Source organism: Euphorbia lathyris, chromosome 3 (genome assembly GCF_963576675.1).
Source record: "Euphorbia lathyris chromosome 3, ddEupLath1.1, whole genome shotgun sequence".
Classification (NCBI taxonomy): Eukaryota; Viridiplantae; Streptophyta; class Magnoliopsida; order Malpighiales; family Euphorbiaceae; genus Euphorbia; species Euphorbia lathyris.
The window spans coordinates 46,300,518-46,316,483 of record NC_088912.1 but is presented as its reverse complement, the minus strand read 5'-3'; the positions used below and the strand labels follow the sequence as shown (position 1 = coordinate 46,316,483).

At 36.0% G+C, this 15,966-nt stretch overlaps 1 protein-coding gene across 1 annotated transcript; it reads right to left on the bottom strand.

Moving 5' to 3' along the window:
- Positions 1–7,901: 7,901 nt before the first annotated feature.
- On the bottom strand, positions 7,902–10,143 carry LOC136224002 (uncharacterized). The gene has a single exon (XM_066012203.1). The coding sequence runs from the start codon at positions 9,976–9,978 to the stop codon at positions 7,999–8,001; it is 1,980 nt and encodes a 659-aa protein (XP_065868275.1). The 5' UTR covers positions 9,979–10,143; the 3' UTR covers positions 7,902–7,998.
- Positions 10,144–15,966: the final 5,823 nt, after the last annotated feature.

The window sequence follows — 15,966 nt, the reverse complement described above, 5'->3', positions numbered from 1 at the left end:
GGTAGAACCATTAGGATATGATGTGGGAGTTATCCTGCCAGTTGGAAATAATGTTATTGTAAATCAGGTTCTGAGAGATTGTCCTATAAAAGTGAGGGGAAGTGAGTTCCCTATAGATTTAGTAGTTATGGGGTTTAGAGAATTTGATATTATTTTGGGAATGGATTGGCTGTGTAAATATGAAGCTAAAGTTGATTGTTGTTCAAAGGAAGTTGTGTTACATTTTACTTCAGAATCAACTGTGTTATTTATTGGGGAGAGAAAGGTTGTGCCATCTTGTTTAATATCTGCAATTCAAGCAATCGGATGGATTAGAAATGGATGTGAGGCATATTTAGCTCATGTTGTGGACACTAGGGAGGATGGAGGCAAATTGGAGAATATTCCAGTGGTGAGAGATTTTGCAGATGTATTCGTAGATGAACTACCAGGATTACCACCTCATAGGGAGATTGATTTTCCTATTGAGACCATGCCAAGAGTATCTCATATATCAATTGCTCCATATAGAATGGCTCCAATGGAATTACAAGAATTGAAGAAACAAATAGAAGAACTACTTGAGAAGGGGTTTATACGACCTAGTACTTCACCGTGGGGAGCACCTGTATTATTTGTGAAGAAGAAAGATGGTAGTATGCGTCTATGTATCGATTACAGACAATTAAATAGAATGACAGTGAAAAACAAGTATCCATTGCCTCAGATTGATGATTTGCTAAATCATCTTAGAGGAGCTCGTCATTTTTCAAAGATTGATCTAAGATCGGGCTATTGGCAGTTGAGAGTTGCAGAAGCTGACATACCTAAAACTGCTTTTCGCACAAGGTATGGTCATTTTGAGTTTCTTGTGATGCCTTTTGGCTTGACTAATGCTCCTGCAGCTTTCATGGCATTAATGAACAAGACTTTTCAGCCATATCTAGATAAGTTTGTTGTGGTGTTCATTGATGATATCCTAGTGTACTCAAGAACTGTGGGTGAGCATGAACAACATTTGAGAATTGTTTTGAGAATTTTGAGAGATAATCAGATGTATGCAAAGCTGAGCAAATGTGAATTTTGGATGGATGAAGTTGTATTCCTTGGTCATGTGGTGTCAGGTGAAGGGGTTCAACCCGACCCTTCCAAAATTAAAGCCATTGATGAATGGGAACCACCAAAGAACGTTACAGAGCTTAGGAGTTTTCTTGGGTTAGCTGGTTATTACAGGAGATTTGTAGAGGGTTTTTCTCTGATTGCAGGTCCATTAACTAAATTGCTAAGAAAGGGCGTTGTATTCCAGTGGAATGATAAATGTCACCAAAGCTTTGAGGAACTAAAGAAGAGATTGACTTCTGCACCAGTGTTAGTGTTACCTTCTGAAGGTGGTGGCTTTTTTGTTTATACAGATGCCTCGGGACAAGGTTTGGGATGTGTTCTAATGCAAAATGGGAAAGTCATTGCATATGCTTCTAGGCAACTGAGACCTCATGAGATGAATTACCCCACACACGACTTAGAGTTGGCAGCAGTCATCCATGCATTGAAGGTATGGAGACATTACCTATATGGGGAGACATTTCAGATTCTCACTGATCACAAGAGTTTGAAGTACATCTTTACACAAAAGGAGTTGAACCTAAGACAAAGGAGATGGATTGAGCTATTAAAAGATTATGATTGTACAATAGCTTACCATCCAGGAAAAGCTAATGTGGTTGCAGATGCTTTGAGTAGAAAGAGTGTTGATATTGTGGCTAGTATGAAGAGTTATAGTTTAAATTCACTAGTGGAGATGCGAGCCATGGATGTGCAGTTAGAAGTAAATGAAGTAACAGGTTTGATGGCTACACTACGGGTAAAACCAGATTTGAAAGAAAGGATCCAAGAAGCACAATGGCATGATCCTTATTTACAGAAAATGCGAGATCGTGTACAACAAGGTAAAAGACCTGATATTTCTGTGGAAGATGATGGAACTATGATGATAGGTAGTCGATTATGTGTTCCAGATGTAGCAGATTTAAGATCAGAAATTCTACAGGAAGCACATAATTCTCCTTATGCTATGCACCTAGGAATGACAAAGATGTACAGAAATTTGAGACCTTTTTACTGGTGGCCTACAATGAAGAAAGATGTATCTGATTTTGTTTCCAAATGTTTGACATGTCAACAGGTTAAAGCCGAACATCAAGCTCCCGTGGGAAAACTAAAACCTTTAACCATACCAGAGTGGAAATGGGAGAGGATCACTATGGATTTTGTGATGGGATTACCAAGAACAAGGCATAGACACGATAGTATATGGGTGATAGTGGATAGACTTACGAAATCTGCTCACTTTCTACCGGTTCAACAGACAGACTCGATGGATAAATTGGCTAGACTTTATGTGGAACAAATTGTGAGATTGCATGGAGTACCTATATCTATTGTTTCAGATCGTGATCCTAGATTTACATCTAGATTTTGGGGCAGTTTACAGCACTCCTTGGGAACAAAATTGCATTTCAGTACAGCTTTTCATCCACAGACAGATGGACAATCAGAAAGAACTATTCAGACCTTAGAGGATATGATGAGAGCTTGTGTTCTTAATTTCCAAGGTGAGTGGGATATACATTTACCTCTTATGGAGTTTGCTTATAATAATGGTTATCATTCGAGTATAGGCATGGCACCTTATGAGGCATTATATGGAAGACCGTGTAGAAGCCCTATATGTTGGGATGTTGAAGGAATGAGGCAATTAGAAGGACCTGAGTTAGTCCAGGAAACGGTTGAGAAGATCAATGTCATAAAGAAGTATTTGGTGCAACACGCAACATTTGGCCTTGTACATAACATAGAGTACATGATGGATTCTTGTCTATGTACGATGCCTGACTCAAGCATAGAAGTCGGTTGGATCTAACCTTGTAGATCTTAATCGACTTCTCCTAAGTCTTTCATTATGAAGCATTTACTCAACCACTGCTTGATCTTGCAGTGTTAATATATTGCCTCCAATGAGTAGTATGTCATCGACATACAATATTAGGAAAGTGGATATGCTCCCACTGAATTTCATATACACACAGGGTTCATCAGAATTCTGTATGAATCTACTTTAAACACCACCTGTATAACCGGTTTAGCGTCCTTAATGTTTTGAGGATCTAAAGATGCAGAGACCCTGTAGTTATCTCTTAACTTCTTTTACCATTTGACATCGATATTATAAACTAGAGGCATGGCGGCTGTCATCCTCTCTGATGTTTATGATATTTCTTGATCTTAAGTAGATTAATGAATCAGATAAGTAAACTACTCATCAGGGTGTGGCCACACACTTATCAATCTCACTTATCAAGTGGCATGTGATATCATCTCACTGTTATGTGAGTGGTAATTCCATCACTTCACTATCAATACTAATGTGTTCACCTGTTCACCCAATCATATCCGTATTTGGCATCCTGTTACAGACCTGTTAGGCGTATGTCAAAGTGAACCGGATCCCACATTGATATTATAATGAAATCTGATCTGAAGACAGTTAGAGACCTACTTAAGAAAACTAATGACACAACCACCATGTAGTTTTCTCGGGCGGATCGATCCAGTCACATGTATACAACATGTACCCATATTCACAACTGACTTATCAAGTGTTATGGCTAGTATCAATTACTACCATACAGTGCACAAGATATAAATGAACTAGATTAATGCCTTTATTAATGTGACACAAATACATTTTATAAGAACCAATGCCTATGAACTAGGGCACACCAACAGTTATGCCTGGCATTCTCCTCATTCATGCGGAGCACCGCAGCTCGAACTCTGTCGTTAAAATTCTCCGGACCCGCCCTTGGGCGGCCCCTCCGTGGAGATCTGCTTGGAGAAGATGAAGAGCTGGATCCCGAAGACGGATCCGAGGGTGATCGTCCGCCTCCACTTCCACGTCCGCCTCCGTCTCCACGTCCACCTCCTCCACCCTGTCCTCCCGGGGGAGCTTGACCGATACCCCCTCCAGAGCCTCCTGAAGGAATGTGCCCATCATTCCCTTGGTGTGGTGGTGGCGGTGGCCCATTTAAACGTGGTGTCTCTACTGGCCTTTTGCTCTATCTACGTCCAGTAGATGGGGGTGATCTGCCTTTGCGGGAGGATCTTGGTCTTCAAGGCGAAGGTGATTCGGACCGCCTACTTTTCTCTTTTCTACGTTTTTTGTGTGTTCGCCCTTCTGATCCACCCAAGGAGAGATTCGACCGTGGTCGCCTTGGGATATCTGATCCGCCTAGATTTATCCCATGGCTTGCAGATCCGCCAGGAAGATTTTGATCGTTCCTTTGACTTCCTCCTGTGCCAGCAGGGAATAATTCCCGATTGATCGGTCGTTCTCCAAACGCCGTCGTGGAAGTTATCATGGATTCTGTATTGTGAGCTTGGAGAAATGAAGAATTGAGGGCATTTGGTCCTAGAGTCATCTAGGGCTAAGAAGATATCGTAGATGTGGGCGCCATGCTCCAAAACGGAGGAATGGTCATGAATGACCGTAGGCGATTACCTGTCTCAGAGCCAAACTTCTCTCCTATTGCTTCTGCACACATGTTGATGAAAGCATCCGGGGGCATACTACTTTCAGCTTGTGTTGTGGGAGCATTTGAATCAGCGCGCCCAGCACTAGTTACTGGTTGACTCGATGGTGTTATTAATGGTGTTTCAACCCCGGAGGAGGGGTTCTGCTCTCCATTTGTCATATTCTCTCTAACGTGAATGGAAACCCTTTATTTGGTTAAGGATTCCACGATCACCGCACCAATTGATGACAAGCGGAGAAATTCTGATTAACTTCCGTCCCTGTGGGGGCGTCGTTGCGTTCGACGGGGGGAAGCTCCGATGCCAAAGTTAGTAAGGAAGAACAAGAGAGCAAACTGAATTGACAATGGGTAAGTGAATGTGTACCTTGATAGCCTGAGACATAGGCTATATATAGTTGTGAAGTTGTAACTCTCAGTAACTAGAAAATCTCCATTAATGCCCCATTAATGGCGGTTACTGGTTACCCTTAAGTCGGCGGTTAGCTAATTGATAGCTCATTAATGGTCTTTATTACAAGGCCGGCTCTGCCGTTCTCATGGCGGATTGAGAGCTTATGGAGATCCGCCTCATAGGTTTGCCAGCGGGTCCTTCTTGGCGAGTTTTAGGTGATCCGCCTGTCGGATCTCTTTACTTCGATATGCCGCGGAATTCCTGTATCAGGCGACTAACACGTGGCGTTCTTTAATAAAATATCCATTTTGATCCTTGGGATAATATCACAATGTTATCAAAAATAAACCAGAGGAGTAGCACGATGATGCCTTAGTAATAGAGATGCTGATCGCAGAGGAATGAAACTTCCTCGTAAATATGAATATTTCTCCCGTTTCTCATTTTAAAAATCAATCATTTCTCCAATAACTCCCGCCTTACCAGAATACAACGTCTGGAGGAAGCTAGAGAATCTAAAATATTTAGCTTTTATAATTCTAAAAAGCAGAAAATCTTCATTTTTCAAGATACGTCATCCCTGTTTAGCTGGCAACACCAAATTAAACTCATGAAGACTCCTAAATCTCATTCCTCCTACAAATTTGGAATAACACAAATTGCGCCATTCCTTCCAACAAATGCCAAAGGAGAAAACCCAACATATCTTCCACCATAACTGATTAAGCATTCTATTAAAATCCTCACTAATTTGGTTAGACATTAGAAAAGTACTCATGAGGTAAGTATGAATAGATTAAGAGGTTTCGATTTGATTAGAAATTTTAAGTTATGCTTAGAAAATCTATTATTTATAATTATGCTTAGAGAATGCTTAGAAAATCTCATAATCTCATAATATGTATAATTACAATTGACTTAATTATAATTATGTTTAGAAATCATATAACTAATTTAATTTTGTAATATTTTATAATTATACTTAGAAAATCTAAGTATGCTTATAAACTCTAAATATGCTTAGAAATTTTAGTTATACTTAATAAACTATAATTATGCTTAGAAATTAGTTTATGTATAGTAATTGATAAATCACTATATAGATAAATTAGTATATAGATAAATCACTATATAGGAAATTAGGGTGTTTGACTAAAGTTTTTTTTTTTTTTTATATAGAAATTGGGGCGAGACAGAACTTGGGCGGGGTGAGCACCCATGGTCCAAGAACTGACAAACCCGCAATATATTAATAAAAGTAATTAAGTCTTTCAAATGGTATATTGTAATTAACTCAATGTTTTATTTAAAAATATGAAGTAAAAATGTATGACGAACTTACACTGTATAATTTATTTGTTTTATAGATGACTAAACCATATATATGGTTCCATGTGTATGTATATCTCGTTTTGTAAAGGAAAGAGCTAGACAAAAAAGAATTTTTTTTTTTTTGAAGGAGTTGAAAATGTAACCGAGGTAGAAGTTTAGTGGAATTTATTTCGAGTATTAACAATGAAATTCAAGATATTATAAATACCGGTTATCTTAATTTCATACTAAAAAAAATAAACGTATTAGTGTAAATCATATACTAAAATAATATACTATATAAAAACTTCTAATATACACAAATAATATACTAAATCAAAACTAATTATATTAATTTCATAAAAGAACTAACTATATTAATTACTAATTATATATTAATATATTCTCTAATTATCATATTACTCTAATTAGTATATAAAAACAATTAACATATTAAGTTAACAAATATATTCTTTTCAAAAAAAAAAAAAAAACAAACAAATATATTCTCTAATTAAATTAGTGTAAACAAACGTTAATTTTATATAGTACTAAGATTACAAAAAATATTCTAGTTACATTAATTTACTTTTAATATAAAACATAAAATAATAAAGTAAATCAAAACTAATTACATTACTTTCATAAAAAAAAAACTATATTAGTTTCATAAATAAATAACTATATTGATTTTATAAAAAAAACTAACTATATTCAATACTAATTTACATATACCTTAATATAACAATATATTCTCTAATTATATATTAATCTAAATAAAAAAACGTAATACAGATACCTTAAAAATTAAAAGTTAAAAACATACCTTCGTAATTAGAGAGGCAGATTGCAAAATTTTGCAATCTGCCTGGGAAAAGGGAGAAGGATGATCCATCTCTTCACGGGTCAAGGTACCCGTGAAGAGGGGAGGAGAAGGGAATTCGAAGTCCCTTTTGAAGGGAAAGAATCTAATTCATTCTCTTTTTAGTATAAAGCCATTACGGCGCCTAGTGTGCCATAATGGCTTCTCTGTGCAAAGCTTGTTTTTGCGCAGAGTTTGCCACCATTACGGTGCACCGGGCGGCGTAATGGTTTTTCTGCGCATTCTGTAGAGTTTGCTACCATTACGGCACCAGGTGCACCGTAATGGTGAGAAAAACTAATCGGGTTGAGAAACAACACCTTCTGGAGAATTATTTCTCAACCCGACCCGGTTTGTAAATATTTTATAAAACTGCCCCATTTAGAGGATTAAACCAAAGATTGCACCTTCTGTAGTGCATACCATGAAATCATTACTGGATTCAACTTTCCAATCTGGTATAGGGTTGTATCTTTCAAGCCTTAATGAGCAGGAACGTTATTAGGAAATATTCTTACAGAAATTTGTCATAAAGAGGCATCAAATGGATGATTAATGATGTCAGGCTGACTGTATTTATATACCATCATATAAAAAATGAAAATTACAGAAAAGCTTAACAAATTTTACAAGCAATTGATCTATGTCCAAATACATTTGCAGATAAAGCAAAAGTAACAATGCTGATAATTGATGATAAGTGTATTGATGTTACCTTCTACTAAGAAAAGGTTATGCTACTCTATTAATTTTACAAAAGGAAAATGGGAGAAAATTTAGGCTTTGGGAGGAGAAATTAATGTGCTAAACAATTAGTCATCATAAATATTAAAATACACCTTTCTATTTACACTTTCTCATTTTTATTGACATTTGAATCCTCTTGTACCTCTTGATTGATAGAGTTCAAGTCTACTCTTTGCATCTGGGAGTAAATTTTCAATATTTGGTTCTTGGATCAAATGTGATTGCTTTGATGACCATTCAAGCACAATAAGAACTTCTTCATTTGCAAGAATCTCACTATCAGGGCAATTTAAGGAAATGTAGCATAAAAGAATGAGTGAAGGAATTTGAACCATTTGTTCTCCGAAGTAAACCAGTTGAATTAGATGCTTAGCACCTCCTGCAGTTATTATGGCCTTTGAATGATTCACACAAAGGAAATTCTCTGTTGTTGCAAACTTTACAAGAGCTATTGTTGCTTCCATTGTCACATGAGGTTCTGTTTCATCCAGTAACTTCACCAACGGTCCAATGATTCGAGTTTCTGTTGCTCGAAAGGTTCTCGCCAAGTTCCCAATTGATTGAATGCAAGGAATCAGAAGGTCTGAGTCCGCCTTATCGATGACTTTGAGTAGCTGATCAACAACTGCTTTTGCTGCAGGAGATGTAGGCTTGAAAGCCGAGCGCCTTAAGTCTGGAGTTTGTTCAGCTACTGCTGTGATTTCCATCAATGCCAAAGATGAATAGGATTGAATATCATCCACACCTTTCTCTAACAAGACCGCGAAACATAAAAGCGCTCGCGACTCCGTTATGCTTTGGCATATGTTTACATTTCCTTTGCAGAGCTGCCAAAGTGCTCTTGCAGCCATGGCTTTCATCTGTGCTTTTGTAGCGGGCTCTTCGAATTCCCTCCCTTTGATGCTTGTCCCAGTTAAGACATGATTGTTTGTTTTTCCATTATTTTGATTGCCTCTATTTTGGGATGGGGGTTGTCTTTTTCTAGGACTTTGTAATTGTGCTTGTACTTGGGCTTGTGCTTGAGCTTGTGCTGGGGTGATATTACTATTAGTAGTGGTTTTCATTGCCAAAGTGTTGGTAACCACATTGTGAATTTGGGTAGGAGTGGCATTGCTCATTGGATGAGCAATTTTGGAGGTTTCATCTTCAGCCTGAGTCTTACCATCAGTAGTAGTATTACTGGCCATAAAAATTGAATGAATTGATTGCTTACTTGCAATTGCATACTTGCTGTGTTCTTGAACCGTCTCGAAAGCAAGATGACTAACAAGAAACCGAATGATATTGTTTTGTGCAAAATGATCTTGACATTTGGGATGATTTGCAGCGAATTCAGATACAGCCCAAGCTACTACTATTTGAACCTTCATATGACCTTCTTTCAGGATTTTCCCAAACACACTACAAACACCAGCGTTTACAATCTGTTCAACACTTTCAGGATCACGCCCTAACAATCCAATAGCTCTCGCCGCATTCTCTTGACCTTCCATTTTCCCTTCTTTAGCCAATTTCAGCAATGGCGGAACTCCGCCTTCCTCAATTATAAGTTTTACATACCGATCATTATCTCGGGCCAGCGAAACTAAAGAAGCTGCAGCATCTGACCTTTCCTCCAATGAACCTGTAAAAAGAATCGCAACTTGTTCCCAAATGAGACACAGAATGGGTTCATTTGCAGCAATTGGAGGCAATCCTAAATACTCGTCGTCCCGATCATCCGCGGAAGCTGAGACTCGCAATAGCCAAGATACATCTCCAATCGAATTCTCCAACTGTATCGACGTTTTCCGGAATGCGCCGGACGGGATAATGGTGAACATGCGTTTCATTATGCCTGAGGCCCTGCATTTTATGACCAGAGTAAGGGCTTTATCGAGAACTTGCTCTGTATCATCGATAATTCGTCTCGTCGGGCGTTCATAGAGGTCGTTGCTAGCTCGAGCTGCTTGCCGGAGTAAGGCAGCTAGCTTCTCTGTTTTGGATTTAAGTTCTGCACATTCCTGCTTGAAAGATTGTGCTTCGTCGGCTGATTTTGTGACCTGGTCTGCTAATTGTATTGGCCTAGCCAAGATCTCTTTGACAATGTCCGCCATGGCCAAAGCGGACAAAAACGCCTAGAATTCAAGATCACAATACTTTCAATGGGAAATTGTATATATCTCAATAATCAGTATTAATTCAGGGAGGGAACAAACAATGAAAAAATTAAATTGGATTATGTTTGTAAATGATGAATAAATGGCTTAATTTCTTGTTCGTTCCTCCCCAAATTACATTGAGTTCGTGTAAAGCCTGGAGTCGGGGTGGTGGTGGAGGCGGAGGCAGAGGCGGAGGTGGCGGCAGCGGTGAATTTTGGTGCAGATGGGTGGAGAGAGAGAGAGAAAGGAAGGAGAGGTGTGTTAGTTTGTAATGGTCAAACGGTTTTTTCTCCAACATTCAAGTTTAAATACAAACGTTTTTTTAAGATATATGTTAATAGCCTAGGAATAGGAATAATATATATTGATTGGTTGGCTCCAACCTTTTTGTTATGCAATTCTAGTTCAATACAGAGTGCGTTTGTTACAGTTTCATTTTTTTCAAATATAAATAATCTATAAATAAGATCTCATATTTTTTTTTGTTGTAATTTTATTAATTCTTATTCTTATGATTTTACATAATACAATAATCAGTTTTTATATTTTTTAGAAATAATTATATAGTGTTTAAATTTAGTTTATGTCACTCTTTAGTTAATATCAAATTAGATTAAAGAAAAAATTAAAATTGAAGGGATTATGACATGTAAAATTCGAATATAGTGACGAATTCACAGATTACCTCTTATAGTATTGATTGTCGCAGAAGAATGAACCACGATCCCATATTACCAGTTAAGAATCAACTATATCAAAACTCACCGCACCGTGAGAAGGTACGATGGTCCACGAACTAAAAACGAGAGACTAAAAGGGAGAGAGAGAGAGAGGAACTTCTATCTTTAGGTTAATTCTCTTGCATTGTCAGGTTATGTTTAGAGTTATGATAACTAAGCTTATATAGCTATCTCGTTACGATTAACCTAATAACTCAATAACCCGTATCCGACTCATGTTCGTTAAGGGCAGACTATTTGGTCTATGCTAAATTTCTAACATCTCTCACTTGCACATGACATAACATATTCCTCCTGCTTCCTATTATTCTCATTCATACTCGCAAATAGTTCATGCGATCGACATACAAATGAGGGTTCTAGTTGTACACTTGTTGGAGATATATAACATCTCGACATGCATGTATCAAACCCAGTGCTATACATGGTACAGATATATAGTCTTTTGATTGGACATGGATCGTAACATGTATGTTTTATCCTATATTTCATATCCATCCATTGTAATTCCTTGTATCTCTACAACTTTTTATTATCACAACTACACCGACGTGCATAATTACATGGGTAGTGAAAAACATAAACTTGAAGATGTGAGCATATGAAAATCTTTCCCTCTTACTACATTCTTTCCATTATAATCTAACTCACTTGTCTGATCGGTATCCTACAAACTGAATTATCTCATGGCCTTTCAAAGTATCATTCCACGACTATATTAGTTTGTACTTTGAGAATAAGTTAAGGGTCCTAAGGATAAATTCGTAAAACCATAGTTTTACAATGTGAGACTCACACTAGGAAAAGTTGACATCGTATCATCTCACGATCTCTAAACACAAATGGTATGAAAGCATGTGTTATGGTGTTTTATTCATGACTTTTGAAAAAAGTGCATGTCTTATTAACACCACACAAAAGCATTCGTTCAGATGTGTCTAAATATCCAACCTTAGTCCCATCAAGTTTAGAAACTACTTTCGACTATAAAGACATAAGGCTTTAAGTTAGCTTTAGCTTTGCTATTTAGATTACATGTAATCTCTATATACAAGTGTCATGTATCATGTATATTTAACATCTTGGTTTTTTAATAAAATCAATTTCATAGCTCATGCAAGGCGATTTCTTATTAATGAACAAGCTCTTGATTTGTTCAATAGCCCTATCCTTACATTTCTCATCATTTGAAAAATTAAGGATAAAAACTTATGTGAGTGAGCTACTTCTCTAGCTGACATACATAATTGAATAATAGTAAACATTAATGAATAATAATCACACTCGTGTATCATATACATTCAAATTTTATTGAATGATTATGTTCTCAAAATACATGAAAAAATATGTCTAGATTCGATACAAAACTTAGGATCTAACATGTTTTGCATAAATATCTCTCATGATAGGTTTGGTAAGTGGATCCATTACCATGCCATTCATTACATGCAATTAAATCCTTAACAAACTGATACTTAATCTCTATGTGCTTTGACTTGTTAAGGAACATTTGGTTCTTAGCAAAATCTATCAGACGATTAACTACCATTGTTAATCATAATAGTAGTATATGAAGAATTAACACTTAAATGGTTCATAAAATGATTTGACCATACTACCTCATATATTGCAGATGAGTATCACACATACTCAACTCATATAACAGATAGGGAATCACAAGTTTTTCACTACTTTTTTTCGTGTAACATTTTAGCCTAACGAGAAAAACATAGGTAGGCATGAATTTTCTCACATCCAAGTCTCTTCCCCAATCTTTATCTGTGTATCCTCTTAGTTACAGATCCTTCTAAATAACATATAGAGTAATCCCCAATAGCCTTAAAATATCTTAGTATTATTTTCATAATAATCTTATGTCATCACTAGAAAATTGTCAAACTGTGACGGAAAATTCCATCAGAAATCACCATTTTCCGTCACTAAATCTTCTTAGTGACGGAATAAGTGACAGATTACAACCGTGGTTATATCGGTCGATGTAAATTTTGCTTACCTTTTTGTGTCTCACATTTGTGACGGACGGGTGATGGAATTCCGTTAGCGATTGAGACGAAATTCGAAACGTGGTTTGATCTTATAAAATTTGTTTCTTTTTCCATTGCCTTAATCCATTTGTCTTTTTCTGGGAATAAGATAGCCTTGTTGACATTTCTAGACTTCACATCAGCCATGTTTGGAAATTAGCTGTTAGTTGTTAGCTGTTAGCTGATTACATTAGCTGATTTGACTAGTTGTTTGTGTAGACCTGTTTGGTAAAAATTAGCTGATTGATAATAGCGGTTTGTACAAAAAGACGAATAAGGACATTTCTTTTTTTAATATTGGAGGAGGAGTCTATCTATTAGGGTTAAAGAAGTCCATTAATTTTAATATTGTAAAACGCTAATTGAAAAAGCTCCTAAAATGAGCTTTTTCTAAATTAGCGTTTTCATTCCAAAACTCTCTTCCAAACCTCTCTCCACCAAACACTCCAATCAGCGGTTTCAGTGGTCAAACCGCTAAAGTTGGTCAAAACCGCTCTTTTTATCCCAAAACGCTCTTTACCAAACAGGGCCATCATCTTTTGGATTGACTAAAATAGTCGTGACTTCGATACTGAATTGGCGATGTGACTTCGATACTGAATCGGTGACGTTCAACTTTTGTTTTTTTAACATAACACTAGATAAACATATCTCATATATTAGTCATAATTCAAAATGCTCCCACTTGAACCATGTTCCATACTACGACTAGAGTTAGGAATTAGACTCCCACTTAAGATAAGATCTAGATCATTCAAAACATTTTGAGATGCTAAAACATTTTCTTTCTTCTCAAAATTTCTCTCACTCAAATGGAGAGATCCATTCGAATCTAATTCCTCATATTAAGTGTGATCATGGTCAACTTCACCTAACTTATGGAACTTATTCTCTTAGAAGGAAACGTATCGTGATATGTATTATATCCGTCTTTGTTTTTTCTCACTAGGATATATCTATTTTATACGTTCGAGTATCTTATAAACACATTCTTTTTAACCTATTGAGCATAGTTTCTCAAAACTTGCTCGAGGCATCATAAGAAAAAACGATGCTACCGTACAATTTAAGTTGACTAGAAATGGGTTTGCAACCTGTCGTAAGTCATATGGAATAGAAGTAGCCGATTTGGAGGGTACTCGGTTAAGGATACAAGCGGTCGTAAGCAAGAGCATCTCCCCAATCGAATTTTTTTAAACTTGATTTAGCCATCATAGACTTAACTATATCAAGAATTCTGTTTCTCCTTTTGGCAACATCATTTTCTCGCGGACTACACAAAATTGATAACTGATGTTCAATTATTTTTTTATTACGTAAAACTTTGAATTTATCAGAAATATATTTCCAACTTTGATTAGTTCTCAAAGAATTAATCTTCCCATCTAATTAATTCTCAACAAAGTTCATAAACTTTCTGAAGTAGCTTAAAGCTTCAGACTTGTGAGATATCAAATAGACGTGACCTTATTTTATATATTTATCAATAAAAGTGGTGAAAAGTATAAGGTCTTATGCCTTTCCCTTACATTTATTGGATCATATACATTACAATAGATTAATTTGCAAAGGATATTCGACTGTAGTAGTTTTTTTTTCCAAACAAACCTTTAAATTATTATCCTTAAAAAATAAAAAATTGATCCTAAGTTTGATCATAGCTATAATAGAAGTTAAATTCCATAGAATCCCGAGAGGAAATAAGATTTTATGTAATAGAAGAGCCTGACCACCATGTAGATTTAATTTATAGGTTCTGATCCCTCGTACTTCAACTCTTGAGTTTTCATTTACATATATTCATCTTGATCTGACTAGAATTCATCGGAACTAGACGAAGGGATCTTAATACTTTGACATATGGTCCAAGACACTTGAATCGATAATCCGGAGAGGATTGGATTCGGTTTGAAGAACGAAACTAGATACATATATTTTACTCATTCTTAGGTTAACTAAATATACCTTAGCAACATATTGCAATCTATTGCATAATGCCTTTTAATAGGTATTTGAAGCATTTCACTTGTGAAATGGTATGCTTCATGTTCTTGTCGTTCCTTTTCCGTTTCAGCTTCTTGACTTTTTAGCTTATTTTGTACCTTTACTATTGAAGCTCTCATGCTTGTTGCCTTGATTGTTGGGCCTATTTCCTACTGAGCGTTTCCCCAACATAATGGAGCTCAACATCTATCTTAATCAATGTCAGTCGATCCTCTTCGAGTTTGAGATGGAAAACAACATCATCCAAAGTTTCGATGCTTTAGATGTAAGTTATGAGCATCTTCATATTCTCTAATCTATTAGGCAAAGAATGGATAACATTTTGGACCTTGTGTTCATCGGTCAACTTGTGACCAGCATCATTAAGCTCCCTTATCATTTTTGGAATCCCCCTTAAGTCTTTCTTCATAGTATGATCATAACATTTTTGGTAAGTGTCGATCTTGATCTCAGAGAATAAAGCTCTGTTAGAGTCACACTTCCGAACTTGTCCTTCATAATGATGCTTTGTGTTTTCATACTTAATAAACCCCTTAGTGATGTCATCATCATTGCACGGAGCAAGATAATATGAGCTATGTAATTCTTGTATTCTAGGCCATATAATCCTTTTAGTCTCTTCTATGCTGAGTTGTAGCTCTTTTTCGAGTTCATTAATAACTACTTCAAAGTTCAAGAGTCTTTTACTCTTCAAGCACATATTGAATTTTCATAATACCTTATGGTTGAACAAATTGATCTAGAAGTTAATTAATAATATACGCAAGTTTTTTACGCAACATATATCAAACTAATATAGACTATAATCTTACATTAGGTTTTGATTGGGAAAAAAGAAACTTTAGTTGGCTCTAATTATCCTTTATTTTCTAATGTTCAGCCTACTAATTAGATATTTTTGCATAGAGAATTAAGTTATGAGATATAACTTGTCTCGTAACATACTGTAAGAGTATTATTAAAGTTTTGGGTTAACTTTGAATTTATTATTCAAAATTCATTAATTCCATCCTTTTTTTAAGAATCATTAATTCCATCTATAAATAATACTATGTCCATTCCACAATATATGTTTTTTAGAAAAAATTTATGTTCCATAATACATGTGACGCTTTGATTCAATCTATACACATTAATTGAATTTTACCAAATAT